At 54.2% G+C, this 12,611-nt stretch overlaps 2 protein-coding genes across 2 annotated transcripts; one reads left to right on the top strand and one right to left on the bottom strand.

Annotated features, from left to right (window-relative positions):
- Positions 1 to 146: 146 nt before the first annotated feature.
- Positions 147 to 4,958, top strand: KVR01_013151 (cohesin subunit SMC1). Its single transcript, XM_044794377.1, has 5 exons — positions 147 to 696; positions 757 to 850; positions 919 to 3,874; positions 3,926 to 4,600; positions 4,675 to 4,958. Exons 1-5 carry the CDS (start codon positions 666 to 668, stop codon positions 4,690 to 4,692), a joined length of 3,774 nt encoding a protein of 1,257 aa, XP_044637796.1. The 5' UTR covers positions 147 to 665; the 3' UTR covers positions 4,693 to 4,958.
- Positions 4,959 to 7,422: 2,464 nt separating this feature from the next.
- On the bottom strand, positions 7,423 to 11,018 carry KVR01_013227 (uncharacterized protein; the record flags this gene model as incomplete). Its single annotated transcript, XM_044785033.1, has 3 exons — positions 7,423 to 7,452; positions 7,584 to 9,648; positions 9,721 to 11,018. 3 exons carry the CDS (start codon positions 11,016 to 11,018, stop codon positions 7,423 to 7,425), a joined length of 3,393 nt encoding a protein of 1,130 aa, XP_044637872.1.
- Positions 11,019 to 12,611: the final 1,593 nt, after the last annotated feature.

Here is a 12,611-nt window from a genome sequence, read left to right as displayed (position 1 = left end):
CTTCTTCTAGCTAGCCTAACTACCTCTGTATATATACATAGATGGCATGCATGTTTTGTAACCTCATGGCTTATCGAAGCATAGCACTACATAACGAAGATATGAACTGATACCTTAGCAATGATGCTTGCAGGAAACTGAGATCAAGACAGCCTAGTTCCTCAAGTTGGTGGACTAGACTGGACTCCCCCGTTTTGACCCCCAGGGTTGTGCACCCACCAAGTCCAGGAATCCACATGCCTCTTGCCTCCCCATCCGTGATCTCCAACCCCAGTGCGTGGACCCCTGCCACGGGCAAGAACACCGGCTTGGCCGTCCTACTTGCACTATTCAAACCACCTGATTCGATCGCGTTGGACAACCCCTCCGAAAATAGCGTCGCGTTTCCTCCCACACTTCCCGCCAGCGCCTCCATTCCCATCTTGCGACTCTCCCGGTTCAAGCTGCACGCATTGCAGCAGTCTGCCACCGGAGACGCACACTTGCTAACCACACAGAACCACTGTCAATCCTCCTCACCTCCTCACCCTGGAGTCTCGGCGCGAGATCAACACTCCCGGTCGACGCGACTCTGACTCCCGCCACGGGACTGCGGCGCCCTCGACCTTTTGCGCCACCACACACGACACCCCCCGACGCGTCGCAATACCATCTCAGCATCCACCATGGGGAAATTAATCCGTCTCGAGCTTTTCAGTACGTTTTTATCGCGTGCAAAGAGCAGGCGAGACGGCTGTCGCTGACAGTACCTCGTAGATTTCAAGTCCTACAAGGGACACCACACCCTTCTCTTCGGGGACTCTTACTTCACATCCATCATCGGCCCCAATGGCTCCGGGAAATCCAACTCGTCAGTAATCATCCCGCATCCGGGGCCGCAGCAGTAACCCCCAGCCATCAGCTAACCGGCAGCCGCAGCATGGACGCGATTTCGTTCGTCCTCGGAATCAAATCCTCCCAGCTCCGCTCCTCCCACCTGAAAGAGCTCGTTTACCGCGGCCGGGTCATGAAGACAAGCAAGATCAATGACGACGGATCAGTTCTCGAGCCAGCCACCAACGGGACAACCAATGGACACGCCAACGAGGACGAGGATACATCCCAGAGAGGCTCTCGAAACGACCCGAAGACGGCGTGGGTGATGGCTGTTTATGAGGACGATGCGGGCGACGAGCAGAAGTGGAAGCGCACCATCTCGCCCCAGGGAAGTAGCACATATCACATCAATGACCGCAGTGTTACAGCGCAGCAGTACAACGAGGCTTTGGAGTCCGAAAATATCCTCATCAAGGCACGCAACTTCCTAGTCTTCCAGGGAGACGTCGAGGCGATCGCGTCGCAGTCCGCCCAAGACCTGACACGCCTGATCGAGCAAATCTCGGGTAGCTTGGAGTACAAGTCGGAATATGATAGGCTCCAGTCCGAGGCGGAGGCTGCAGCAGAAAACCAGAACTTCCAGCTCCACAGGCGGAGGGGCATCAACTCTGAGATCAAGCAGTACCAGGAGCAGAAGAAGGAGGCCGAGAGTTTCCAGAAGAAGACCGAGGAGCGAGACGAAGCCATCGTGACCCACATTCTCTGGAAGCTCTACAACTTCCAGAAGGTCATGGATGAGTCTAGCGCACAAATACAGGAGCACCAACAGAACCTGATTGAATTCCGCCGCAACGTCGAGGCTTTCGAAAAGAAACTTGAGGTTGCCCGCAAGGAATACTCGACGGTGGGAAGGGAGGTGAGCAAGATCGAGCGCAACATCCGTGAGAAAGAGAGGGAAATTGAAGAGAGGGAGAACGGCCTGGTCCCGATCAACGAGAAGGTGGCCCAGAGCACCAACGACATTGAGAAGTTGAAGAGGCGTGCCGAAGCCGTAAGCAAGGAGCGAGACGACCAAGCCAGAGCTATTCAAAAGGCCAAAAAGGACCTGGCAACCGTCGAGAAGGCCCAGCACGAGTTCGAGAGGCAGTGGCAGGAGACCATCAAGAAGCAAGGCAAGCAACTCACGGATGCAGACCGCCGGGAATACAACTCGCTGCGGACCACGACCAGGCTACAGTCATCACAGAACCAGGCTCAGCTTGACAGTCTCATCCGCCAATTGAAGGGTGACGAAGTCACGGTCAACAGCCTGAAAGGCAAAGTCGACACCTTCCAGGCCACAGTCGAAAAGCTCAACGGCGAGCTCGAGACCATCCGAGAGCGCAAGGGAAACACACAGGAGCTCGTACGACAGATCTCGTCTGAACTGGAGGAAAACAAGAAGGAGCACAACAACTTGGTCTCCGAAAGAGTGAGGATCAACAACTCCAAGACCGAGCTGGACGAAAAGATGCACGACCTCGGAAGGAAGATCGAAGAGGCCGAAGGCGGCAAAGCAGAGAGCGACCGGGAGAAGAGGACCAAAGAGATGGTGCAGAGCCTCAAGCGCATGAACTCGGGCGTGCGTGGGAGGATTGGCGATCTCTGCAAGCCCAAGCAGAAGAAGTTTGACGAGGCCGTCATCACTGCGCTTGGTCGCGACTTCGATTCTGTTGTAGTCGACACTGAAAAGGTTGGTCTCGACTGTGTCGAGTATCTCAAACAGCAGCGCTACCCTCCCATGACCTTCATCCCCCTGGACAACATCAAGACAAATGCGCCAAACTCGGCTGTTAAAGGCATACCGGGAGCGCGACTCACGATTGAGACGATTGATTTCGACCAGTCTCTTGAACGTGCCATGACTTACGCCTGTGGAAGCTCCATCGTATGCGACACCCTGGACATAGCAAAGGAGGTCTGCTACAAGAGACGAATCCCTGTGAAAGCCGTGACCTTGGAAGGCTATGTCATACACAAGGCGGGTCTGATGACCGGTGGTCGCTTGCCAGAACGCAAGGGTAGCAAGCGCCAATTCCAAGAACAGGACGTCCAGAACCTGCGAAAGCAACTCGAAAAGTACCGTGAGACATATTTCTCACTGCCGCGGCCGGACAGGACCAAGGAGGAGACCCTAAGGCAGAGCCTGGCCAGCCTGGAGCAGCGGCTCAAGGCAGCTCGTGGTGAGCTGCAGGCCTTTGAGAGGAACGAGGCAGACAAGAAGAAGGAACTGCGACACGAGGAGAAACAACTCGATGAGTGGGAACCAAAGTACGAGGAGAAGAACGGTGAACTCGAAGCCACGCGCACGGCAGTCGCAAAGTTCGAGAGCGCCATCGCAACAGTGCAAGATAAGATCTTCGCCGACTTCTGCAAGAGACTCGGTTACCCAGACATCCGCACATACGAGGCACTGCAAGGCAGCCTGGAACATGAAGCGTCTAAGAAGCGAAACGGGTTCGAGTTGCAGAAGCAGAAGCTCAAGAGCATGCTGACATTGGAGTCGTCTCGGCACGACGAGACCCAACGACGTCTGCAGCAGATCAGCTCGAGTCTCGAGCGGCTGGAGGCCGATATTGAGGCGTATGAACAAGAAAAGACAGCCATCGAGGAGACATTGAGCGCGCACCAAGACGAACTGGGAGCGCTCAAGGAGACCCTCGAGGAGGTGAAAGAGAAGCAAGGCAGGAAGGCTGACAAGGTGAACGAGGCCAAACAGGAAGTACAGAAGAGGAGCAGGGATATCGAGGCGCGGCTCAAGGCAATAAGCGCCCTGGAGGCAGAGATCCAGAAGAACAGCTCCAGCAAGTTCGCCCTCCTCAGGCGCTGCAAGCTGGAGCAAGTGCAAATACCTCTGGCAGAAGGCTCCCTCGATGACCTGCCAAACGAGGATCAGCTGCTGCGCCAAGATCCGGATTCGATGGACATCGATGATGGTGATGAAGCTGAGATGGAAGCCGCGCTGGACGATTATGGCGTGGAGGTCGATTTCGACAGCCTGGACGATGAGCTCAAGATAGTAAGTAAACCAGTACTTTGGTCTCTGGGTACCAGACTAACGACGACGCAGACGGACGAAGACGTGGAGGAGAAGCTTCAAGACAAGATCAACTCTCTCACGGCCGAACTAGAAAAGCTCAACCCCAACATGCGCGCCATCGAGCGCCTGGAGAGCGTCGAGAACCGGCTGAAGGCGACCGAGCAGGACTTTGAGAACTCGCGCACCGCCCTCAGAGAGGCGCGCGACGCGTTCAACGCCGTAAAGGCGAAGCGGTTCGAGCTCTTCAACAAGGCCTTCGAGCACATCAAGGAGCAGATCGTGGTGGTGTACAAGGACCTCACGCGGTCGGAGGCGTTCCCGATCGGCGGCCACGCGTACCTCGACATCGAGGACGACACGGACACGCCGTACCTGTCGGGCATAAAGTACCACGCCATGCCGCCGCTGAAGCGCTTCCGGGACATGGAGCACCTCTCCGGAGGCGAGAAGACCATCGCGGCCCTGGCGCTGCTGTTCGCCGTCCACAGCTACCAGCCCAGCCCGTTCTTCGTGCTCGACGAGGTCGACGCCGCGCTCGACAACGCCAACGTGGAGAAGATCAAGAAGTACATCCGGGAGCACGCCGGCCCCGGCATGCAGTTCATCGTCATCTCGCTCAAGACGGGTCTGTTCCAGGACAGCGAGAGCCTGATCGGCGTCTACCGGGACCAGGAGGTCAACAGCTCCAAGACCCTGACCTTGGATGTAAGTCTGCTATGCTACCCTGGCCCCCTTCCACCTACCTGTCCCCGGCTTGTTACTAATGTTACGACGCCTAGCTCCGAAAATATGCCTAATTGGCATGTTGTTGGGAAGAGGGTTCGCCAACGCAGCCAGGGACGCGGCCTGAGGCAGACATGGGCTGGAGCTTTGGGTCGGAGTGGGGACGGGACAGCCCTAATCAGCGTCAAGGGTTTTCGAGCGTGTTGTGTTCGGGTTCCCGGTATTTGTAGGATACGAACATACTTACTTCTTAGAGGGCTGTGTGGTAGGGTCTGCACTCCTCACATGGCTGGCTACATATGGGTTCGGCGATTGAATTCGAGCTCTGTTTGCTTTTGCAGGTTTTCCCCAACCGCGAGAGAGCAGCACTTCAGCCTCAGTATTACGTGATATATCCGTGACAGTAGGTTGTTGTTCACATTTAATAGTTCATGGATGTGCTGCCTCTCTGAAGGAACCACTGTGAAGTCCTATAGATGATTTTGTGGATGCGGATGCACTGGATATGAAATATTTGCGCGGCCCCGATTGTAAAAATGCTTCCTATGAGAAATAATAGCTTATAATAGTCAGGCCTTTGAAGTATATGCTTCACACTGCCAGATCCCACGGGATGGGAGATTGGTTTGGGTCAGGACGAAACCAAAGATACCTAGGTATCCCAGCCTCGCAACTGATTTGGCATCCCGATTGATGTCCTGGCCCATTATCTTCCTCTCCAATCATGCACACACGGAGCGGTTCGAAAGTGTTTCATGAAATCGGCGGTCTGACGGGTTTCATTTCACCACCGAGGTATTAGTTCTGCATTTGTTCTGGATACATAAAGTTGCATGCACAAGTTGCCGCACTTATCACTTGCACCACACCGCCGTGGGAAGAGGGCAGAAGACAGCAACGCATCCGAACCTCACAATTTAGCAGGCACGTCTTCTGTGCTTGGATCGGAAGACGACCTTACAAAGATTAACCAGCCTCGCAACTAACTCGTCCGGATTGGGTTGGGCTTCAAACCCAGCCTAGCCTTGCCAACGGTCCTTCAGCAGCGACGTTCCAAGGTTGGCTCAGTCATGCAATTTTGACGATGCCCGGGTGGCTGGCTAGCCAGGGGTCTGACCTCTGTTTTTGAATGATCACTCAGCCTTGGGTTAAAAATAACCTCGGCACCACCCACACAGAGCGGCCTCCGGATGGGCTGTGATTCAGGCGGCGCAAGGGGGTCCGGGGAGAACACAACCAACATATTACTACCGGCACAAATGCATCCAACGTTGACGGCCACGCCGCCACTGTCAAGGAGGCAATCGTCACTGGTGTCAAATTACATTCAAGTTTCACTTGAGGCACTGGGCTACGCCTATAACCAATATTTAAATTCCTCGCCTGGCAAGAGACAGAGGGCTGAGAGGGGGGGGATATGGCGTCAAAAAGAAGGTTTATCGACGTATTTGTTTGATCACCAAGGCTCCGTCCGCTACTGACATCCCCCAAGGAAATCAAAGTTGTTATCCGAGCCTGACCACTTCAACACTGTCCGGCTATACAGCCAGATTTTATCAACGGGGAAAGTTTGAGATAAATAGGGCGCCAGCTTTCATACCTAAGTAATCATTTCCCTTCGTCTGCAGAACGATGCCGGAATGGCACGCGTGCTATAATAAGTGGAGGGACGGTCTTAACGCCCGCAGAATGTGGGGTGAGAGATGATAATACCCCATGCAGACCCGACGAAAGCACAAGACGAATGCTGAGTCAAGACCATCGAGGCCGACTTCATCACTGTCCTCGACCTGTCTGTATTTTAGCTCGCAGCCGTCAAGACGGTGCCCCTTACTTAGCCTTGTCTGTGCATCACAAGGCTGAGGCCACATGCACCTATCATATTTTTACCACTATTATCAATATTATATGCTTTTTGAACGCTAGGTCTTGCATTTACCACTGTATGAAGGTGCCATGTATGTCTTCGGACGGATGCGGAATAGAAGCACTGGCACTTGAACGAAATCAGTCAACTCCTCCCACCTGCAGTGGCTTTCTGTAAAAATACGCTGTTTCTAATAGCCGATGGCACGGCATATATTTACGAGTCAAGTCGGTATTCTCTCGGTTATTATGAAGCTATAGCTATAAGCTTAGAGACCGAATTCTAGCCGACGAAAGGTCTATATGTAGAGGGCCTTCCTCCCTCCTCCATAGGTCGATAGAGAGAGGATTCATCCCTTAATTCCCACACTTCCTCACCCACAACATCGATGGGCCATAACTATTGCGACCGGGAAAAGCTTTTTAATGTTCAACTAAGGAATTTTAATCCTTGCTACTTAGATATGAATGAGCATTTTCTTTGAGAACGGAAATTCGCGCACCCAGAATCAGAAGGTGCGCACCCTCCCTATTATTCGACCAATCAGAGTACAGAACCTCAAAGTCTTCACAACTTCAATAAATAAGCCTTCTTCACGATTAAGGGACCACAAACAGGGCAGGTTGGTCCTCTAGGACTCGGGTCGTGCCTACCGGCCCTACTCACGGCCCTCCGCTATGCTTCGCGCTCCGGGGCTCGCCCCCTTCGCCCTAGCCGGCCCTTTCGTAGAAGACGTCTTGTATAAGCTACATGCTTAGTTAGCTGAGGGTGCGGGCCTTCCGATTCTGGGTGCGCGAATTTCCGTTCTCTTTTCTTTTCTGACGTCGCTGTGATGGATAATTAATTTTAATGATCTATTTATCTCGTCTGCTATATTGTAGATACATGCGTGCGACTTGCAGGCGGTGTGGTAGGAAGAATACAGAGGTTCGCCTCATCAGACATGCCAGGGTGGTATCATTGTGGGCTAACGAGGTCGTTTGAGAAGACCCTCCAAGGTTGCAGAGAGTGCCTTCATTCCAGATTCTCAAAAAGCCAGGTCGGCACCCCAGGCACCGCAGCTGCAGCTTTGCCTTGCGCGGCAGATCCATCTTGAACTCTTCCTTCTGTATCTGCGGGCCAAGCCTCCCCGCTCGCGACCTCAACGGCCTTGACACCGTCCGTATCTCCTCCGCCCTGCGGCCGGCTGACCTCGACGGCACGCACACTACCACATCTCGGCTGCATCATGTGCCTCAGCACGGGTATCATCTCCACCAGGGCTCTGCCCTCGTCAAATGGCAGGGCCTTGTACAGTACCGTGTTTCTGTCCTCGCCCGCATCGAGGCGGGATTTCAAGGCATTGATGAACGGCATGGCCCGCTTCCTGTCCTTAGCTGGGACCTTCCTGCTGATGTCGGCCATGTCGACTATGTTGAGCTCGTCCAGCGCTTCACAAACCAGGTTCATGGCGTAGTCTTTCCATGTGGGGAGTGCCCTCGTGAAGAAGATCGTCACCTCGAAGGGGCTTTTGGGGTTGAAGTCCGTGCCTGCGGTGGTCTTCTTTCCCTTGGCTAGCTTTTTGTGCTGTTGGGACTCGGCGGCCGCCACGTTGGACAAGGTTGTCTGAATGTAGTCCAAGGTGTGCATCCATGCGGCATCAGCGGGTGGCGTCTCGGGCCAGCGTGCTGTCTGGATGCTGGACTTCTGCCCAAGCACCTCGAGCCATATGTGCTCTGCCCAGTGAGGCGCCAGTGGGGCCAGGACGAGGGCTTGGAGCTCGGCGTAGCGACGGACAAGGCCATGGTGCATGGTAATTCCGGCCGCCTTGACGGCGTCGCGGTAAAAGTCGCGTGCGGCCGTCAAGCCGTAGAAGCAGGATCGGAGTGCCGCCTTGAAAAGGCACTGGTCGTACTGCGCCGTGGCGTCAGCCACGAGGTGGTGGAGATGGTTCTGAAAGAGCTCGTCCCAAAAGCACATTTCGTCGTTCCCTGTACGCAATGCTTCACCGGCATTTGCGTCTCTGGTGTCCAGCGTTTCTTCAATCCATTTTCTCAGCTCGTACAGCTTGAGGACGGTCTTGTTGGCCACGCTCTCCTCGAAGTTGGCGTCGTCCATACCATCTCCCGCATCGGCGATGGCAATACGAGCTGCGTCGGCGCCGAACCTCTCGATGGTCTCACGTAGCGTAAGGAAATTTCCGGTGCTTTTGCTCATCTTCTCGCCGTTCAGGAGCAAGTGGCCATTGGTCCGTATGGCTCGGGGCCAGAACTCGGAAGGCCACATGGCGACGTGGATGTACAGGAAGAAGGTCAGATGGTTCTGAATGAGGTCCTTGCCCGATACGCGCAGGTCCACGGGGTACCAATACTCAAACTCGCGGCGCATGGCTTGGAGTGTCGATAGAGGTATCTCGCTGTCGACCCGGTCTGCGCGCGCAAAGACATAATCCCAAACGGCATCCGTCATCTGGTCTGCCGTGATGCCACCTATGCCAGGATGCTTACCGTACATGTCGCTGTGTAGGTAGTGTGCCACGGTATAGTATGCTTGGTAGATGGTACTATCGCTCAGAGACTCGACCAGAAATTGGGAGTCCCAAGGCAGCTGGGTGCCGAGCCCATACGACCTCGCGCAGGCCCATTGGCCCATCCAGCCTAGGGTCGCCTCGAAGGCTTGCTTTGCTTCCGAGGAAAATGTATTCAGGCTGCGAAGGTGCTGCTGGACCTGAGCGCTCCACGCACCGTCGCCGCCATTTTCGGCCGTGCCGTAGTTCAGGTACCATTGGTCTAGGTGGGCCGCTACACAAACATCTCTGGAACGGCTCGTGACGCGACCATCAGGCTCGGCATAAGGAAAGGCGTGCCCGCCGTCGACGAGTTGATGTTTGACGAGTCCCTGAGCTTCCTGTACTGGCCGACCCGAGAATGGACCGATGAGCATGGTGCCGTGGCGGACACCTTGCTTGTCGGCAATCTTCTGGGCTTCGGCGAGCCGGGGGTCCTTGGGTGAGCGGATGCTCATCTCACTTACTATCGAGTGTGCAGTGAGGCTACCGTAGGCGGGTGTTTCGATGATGGGCACGGCCTTGAGGGCTGCCCACTCGCGCTGAATGCCGTAATACTCGGGCTTCGTGGACAACTCGACCGTCGAAGCGTAATCCGCGGGGTTGTCAGAAGGTACGCTGGGAATATAGTTAGCTTGGATCTGCTGTGGATTGTATAAGGCTGCGAGAATCAAAACCATCAATACATACCATATCACTACCCCTGTACCCTTGGCCTCCTCGATAATCTCCATGGGCAAGACACGAACTCCATCACGATGGGCCGAGAGAGGAGCATCGACCCGAGTACCGATAACTTCGGCACCGCTCAGTTCCAGCACCTTGTCGTAGTGACCCCAACACGCAAATACGCCCTGGAACGACATGTTGCGAGCTGCTCGCTCCGAAATGAAGAGATATTCGTTGTCCTTGCCAGTGGAGAAGATGGCATACTTGGCCGTGGGACCCACAAAGCAGCATGTCTGGCCGTAAACTGTCTCGGGCCGGAGCGTGGCAGCCACGAAATAGACCTCGGCATCGTTGGGCAGCCCTGCGACTTGCAGCTTGCTGGCAATTGTCGAAGAGGCAGCCGTCGGCTGCTGAGCAGAGCCTGCTTCCTGCTCAGGCCACGCCAACACCCGCATTTTAATAGCCGTGTACTCCTGCACGTTGACGCCCTCGCCCTCGCTGCGGTCGTGATCCATGCACGCCTGACCATCCTTGGGCGAATAGACTGTGTATCGCTTGCCGAACCTGATCTTGCCGAGCGCGTAGAGCTTGTTCATCTGCCAGCGCACGAACGAGTCGTAGAAGGGGTTCGCCTCGGTCGTGACGAACGAACGACGCCAGTCCACCCCGAGACCGAAGCTCATTGCGTCACACTTGCCGGCTGCTGGGAAGAAACGCACCCAGTGGCGGGCATCTGCGAACAGGTGGATGTCTTCGCGGGGAATGCCCTGGGCAAGCATGATTTGGAACTGGTAGTGAGCGTTGGTTGTCCTGGCCGCTGCCTTACTCTTTCGGGATCTGAACTTGTTGATGTCTGTTTGTGGCTTATCGGAGCCCTGGACTGCGACGTGCTCGTCGTTTGGCCCCTCGGTGTCGTAGCGCTCAAAGTTCTTTCCGAAAAGCTCGATTTCCATGGTCAAGCGGTCGGCGGCGGCCTTGATTGGCATGCCGGTACAGTGGAATGCGAAGGGGAACAGCACATTTTTGCCTTGCATGCGAGCGTACCTGGTCGAGAAGTCAGCTTTCGATATGGTGAAAGCATGACCCAGGTGCAGACTCCCATTACTGTACGGGTATGGGACTGTCGCAAAAAACTTTGGCCGTTGAGCTCGGAGGTCTGCTGGGGATAGACTGCCGGGGGGGATCTCGTTCGTGCTGATTGCGCTCGCCTCGAACACCTTAGTCTCGGCCCACAGCTTTTGATATTTCTTCTCAGCCTCCACCAGCACATCGCGTTTAGGAGTCTGGAGGGGCATTGATCGTTCGTTGTTATTCGCCATCTCGTACCTAGGTACGCTGGTTGTTGCATGTAGACGGGAAGATGGAGCGTCGTCGGAAAGAAATGATCTGGGGAGCCTAGCTGTAATAAATGAGGGTGTCTGTCAATGTAAAGCGCCCCTTTCGAGCAACTTATAAAGTCTTGAGTCACACGGCGATGGCACTTTCACATAGAACTTGACGGCGTCAGACTAGCTCGCGGCCCGCGATGGCCTCAACCTCGACGGGCTGACAGCACCGGCACGAACAGGTACGGCCCAACGCTAGCAGCTTCATACTACAGGCATATATGCAGGAGCAGACTGGTAATTCACAGTGAAAAGTCCCGCATGTCAAAAATTACTGCGTTTATTGTTATGAGCTTCTCTCGGGTGCGTGATTTAGCCACGGGTCGAGTCCATAAGGTCACGAGCCCGCCCCATGGGTTAGGCCCGTGGCAGCCGTGAATAATGTATTTTATAAGGTTAGTGCGGAGAGGCGTAGAACAAGTCGGAGCAAGGCGTCAAGATGGAGGGACCTTACAAACCAGATGAGGAAGAGAGGGATGAGTACTACTTTGGTCTCGATGGGAAGCCAAGATTAGTCGCCAGAACCAGCGTTAAAAGTCAATGGGTATCTAAGCTCAGATGATACGTTGTGCTCATCCCGGAAGACTTCGTGCTGCCCACGCAGTCCCTCTCACGGAGCAGGTCACCGTCGAGGACATCCTCAGCCACCGCTCGGGGATCCCGACCCACGACGAGTCCTACATGGGCGAGGCTCAAGTGCTGTTCAGCCTCTCCACTGCAGTGCGTATACTGCTACAACTCAATTCCTAAGGATTAAATTAGCCCCATACTGGTTTCCAACGGCCCCGAAATGTTGCCGTTATCCTTATGTGGTCCACTCCGTGTATTTCTGTTGTGCCTTAAAACTGAAGGAATTCTCATCATCTTCGCCAGCCCTCGGCCACAATCCGTCACCCAACTCTGGAGACTCCTATTCTACACTACTCTCATACTCGGAACCTAACGATCTCTATCAACCAGCTTTGGCTAATCCGACCGGATGGCTCTATGCCGTATAGGGCCAGCTAAAAGTACCTCAACATATTAGGGCCGTAGCAGTCCTCGAGGACTAGACTAAGACTGGTATTAAAATCAAACAAAGTAGACAACTCTTACAAAAGAAGCACACTATATTGAAATTTGGATACGCTATTATTAATGCTTGAAATACTAAACTGTAGTTATAGAAGCAAGTAATATAATAGAAGACTGAAATCACTAATCAACAACTTTTAAGAAAAATATGGTGATAGGAACACGGATGCTGCGTGACCCATTGTTTACGAGATGCTTAAACCATATTTTTTTGGATCAAGGGGTCGTTCTGTATGTAAATATGAGCTGAGCTAGAGTCCATTTCCCTCCTCGATTTCCTTTGCGGCTAGTTCTGTTCACACGCCCCGGGTAGAATGTTATTTGGCACTGTATTTTTTTTAAACGCTAGGTCTTGGGCGTTTCTTACTGTCTGAAGGCGCGGTATATGTTTCATATGTATGGGGATTAGAAACGAAACCACTCGCACCCGCAAAGATAGAGGGCACAACTCGT

Source organism: Diaporthe batatas (genome assembly GCF_019321695.1).
Source record: "Diaporthe batatas strain CRI 302-4 chromosome Unknown Contig00024, whole genome shotgun sequence".
NCBI classification, from domain to species: domain Eukaryota; kingdom Fungi; phylum Ascomycota; class Sordariomycetes; order Diaporthales; family Diaporthaceae; genus Diaporthe; species Diaporthe batatas.
This window is presented reverse-complemented; position numbering and strand designations above follow the sequence as displayed.

Coding starts and splice junctions, on each gene's coding strand:
- KVR01_013151 (XM_044794377.1), top strand. CDS start 666: ATGGGGAAATTAATCCGTCTCGAGCTTTTCA. Junction 697..756: donor AATCCGTCTCGAGCTTTTCA/GTACGTTTTTAT, acceptor AGTACCTCGTAG/ATTTCAAGTCCTACAAGGGA. Junction 851..918: donor GGCTCCGGGAAATCCAACTC/GTCAGTAATCAT, acceptor CGGCAGCCGCAG/CATGGACGCGATTTCGTTCG.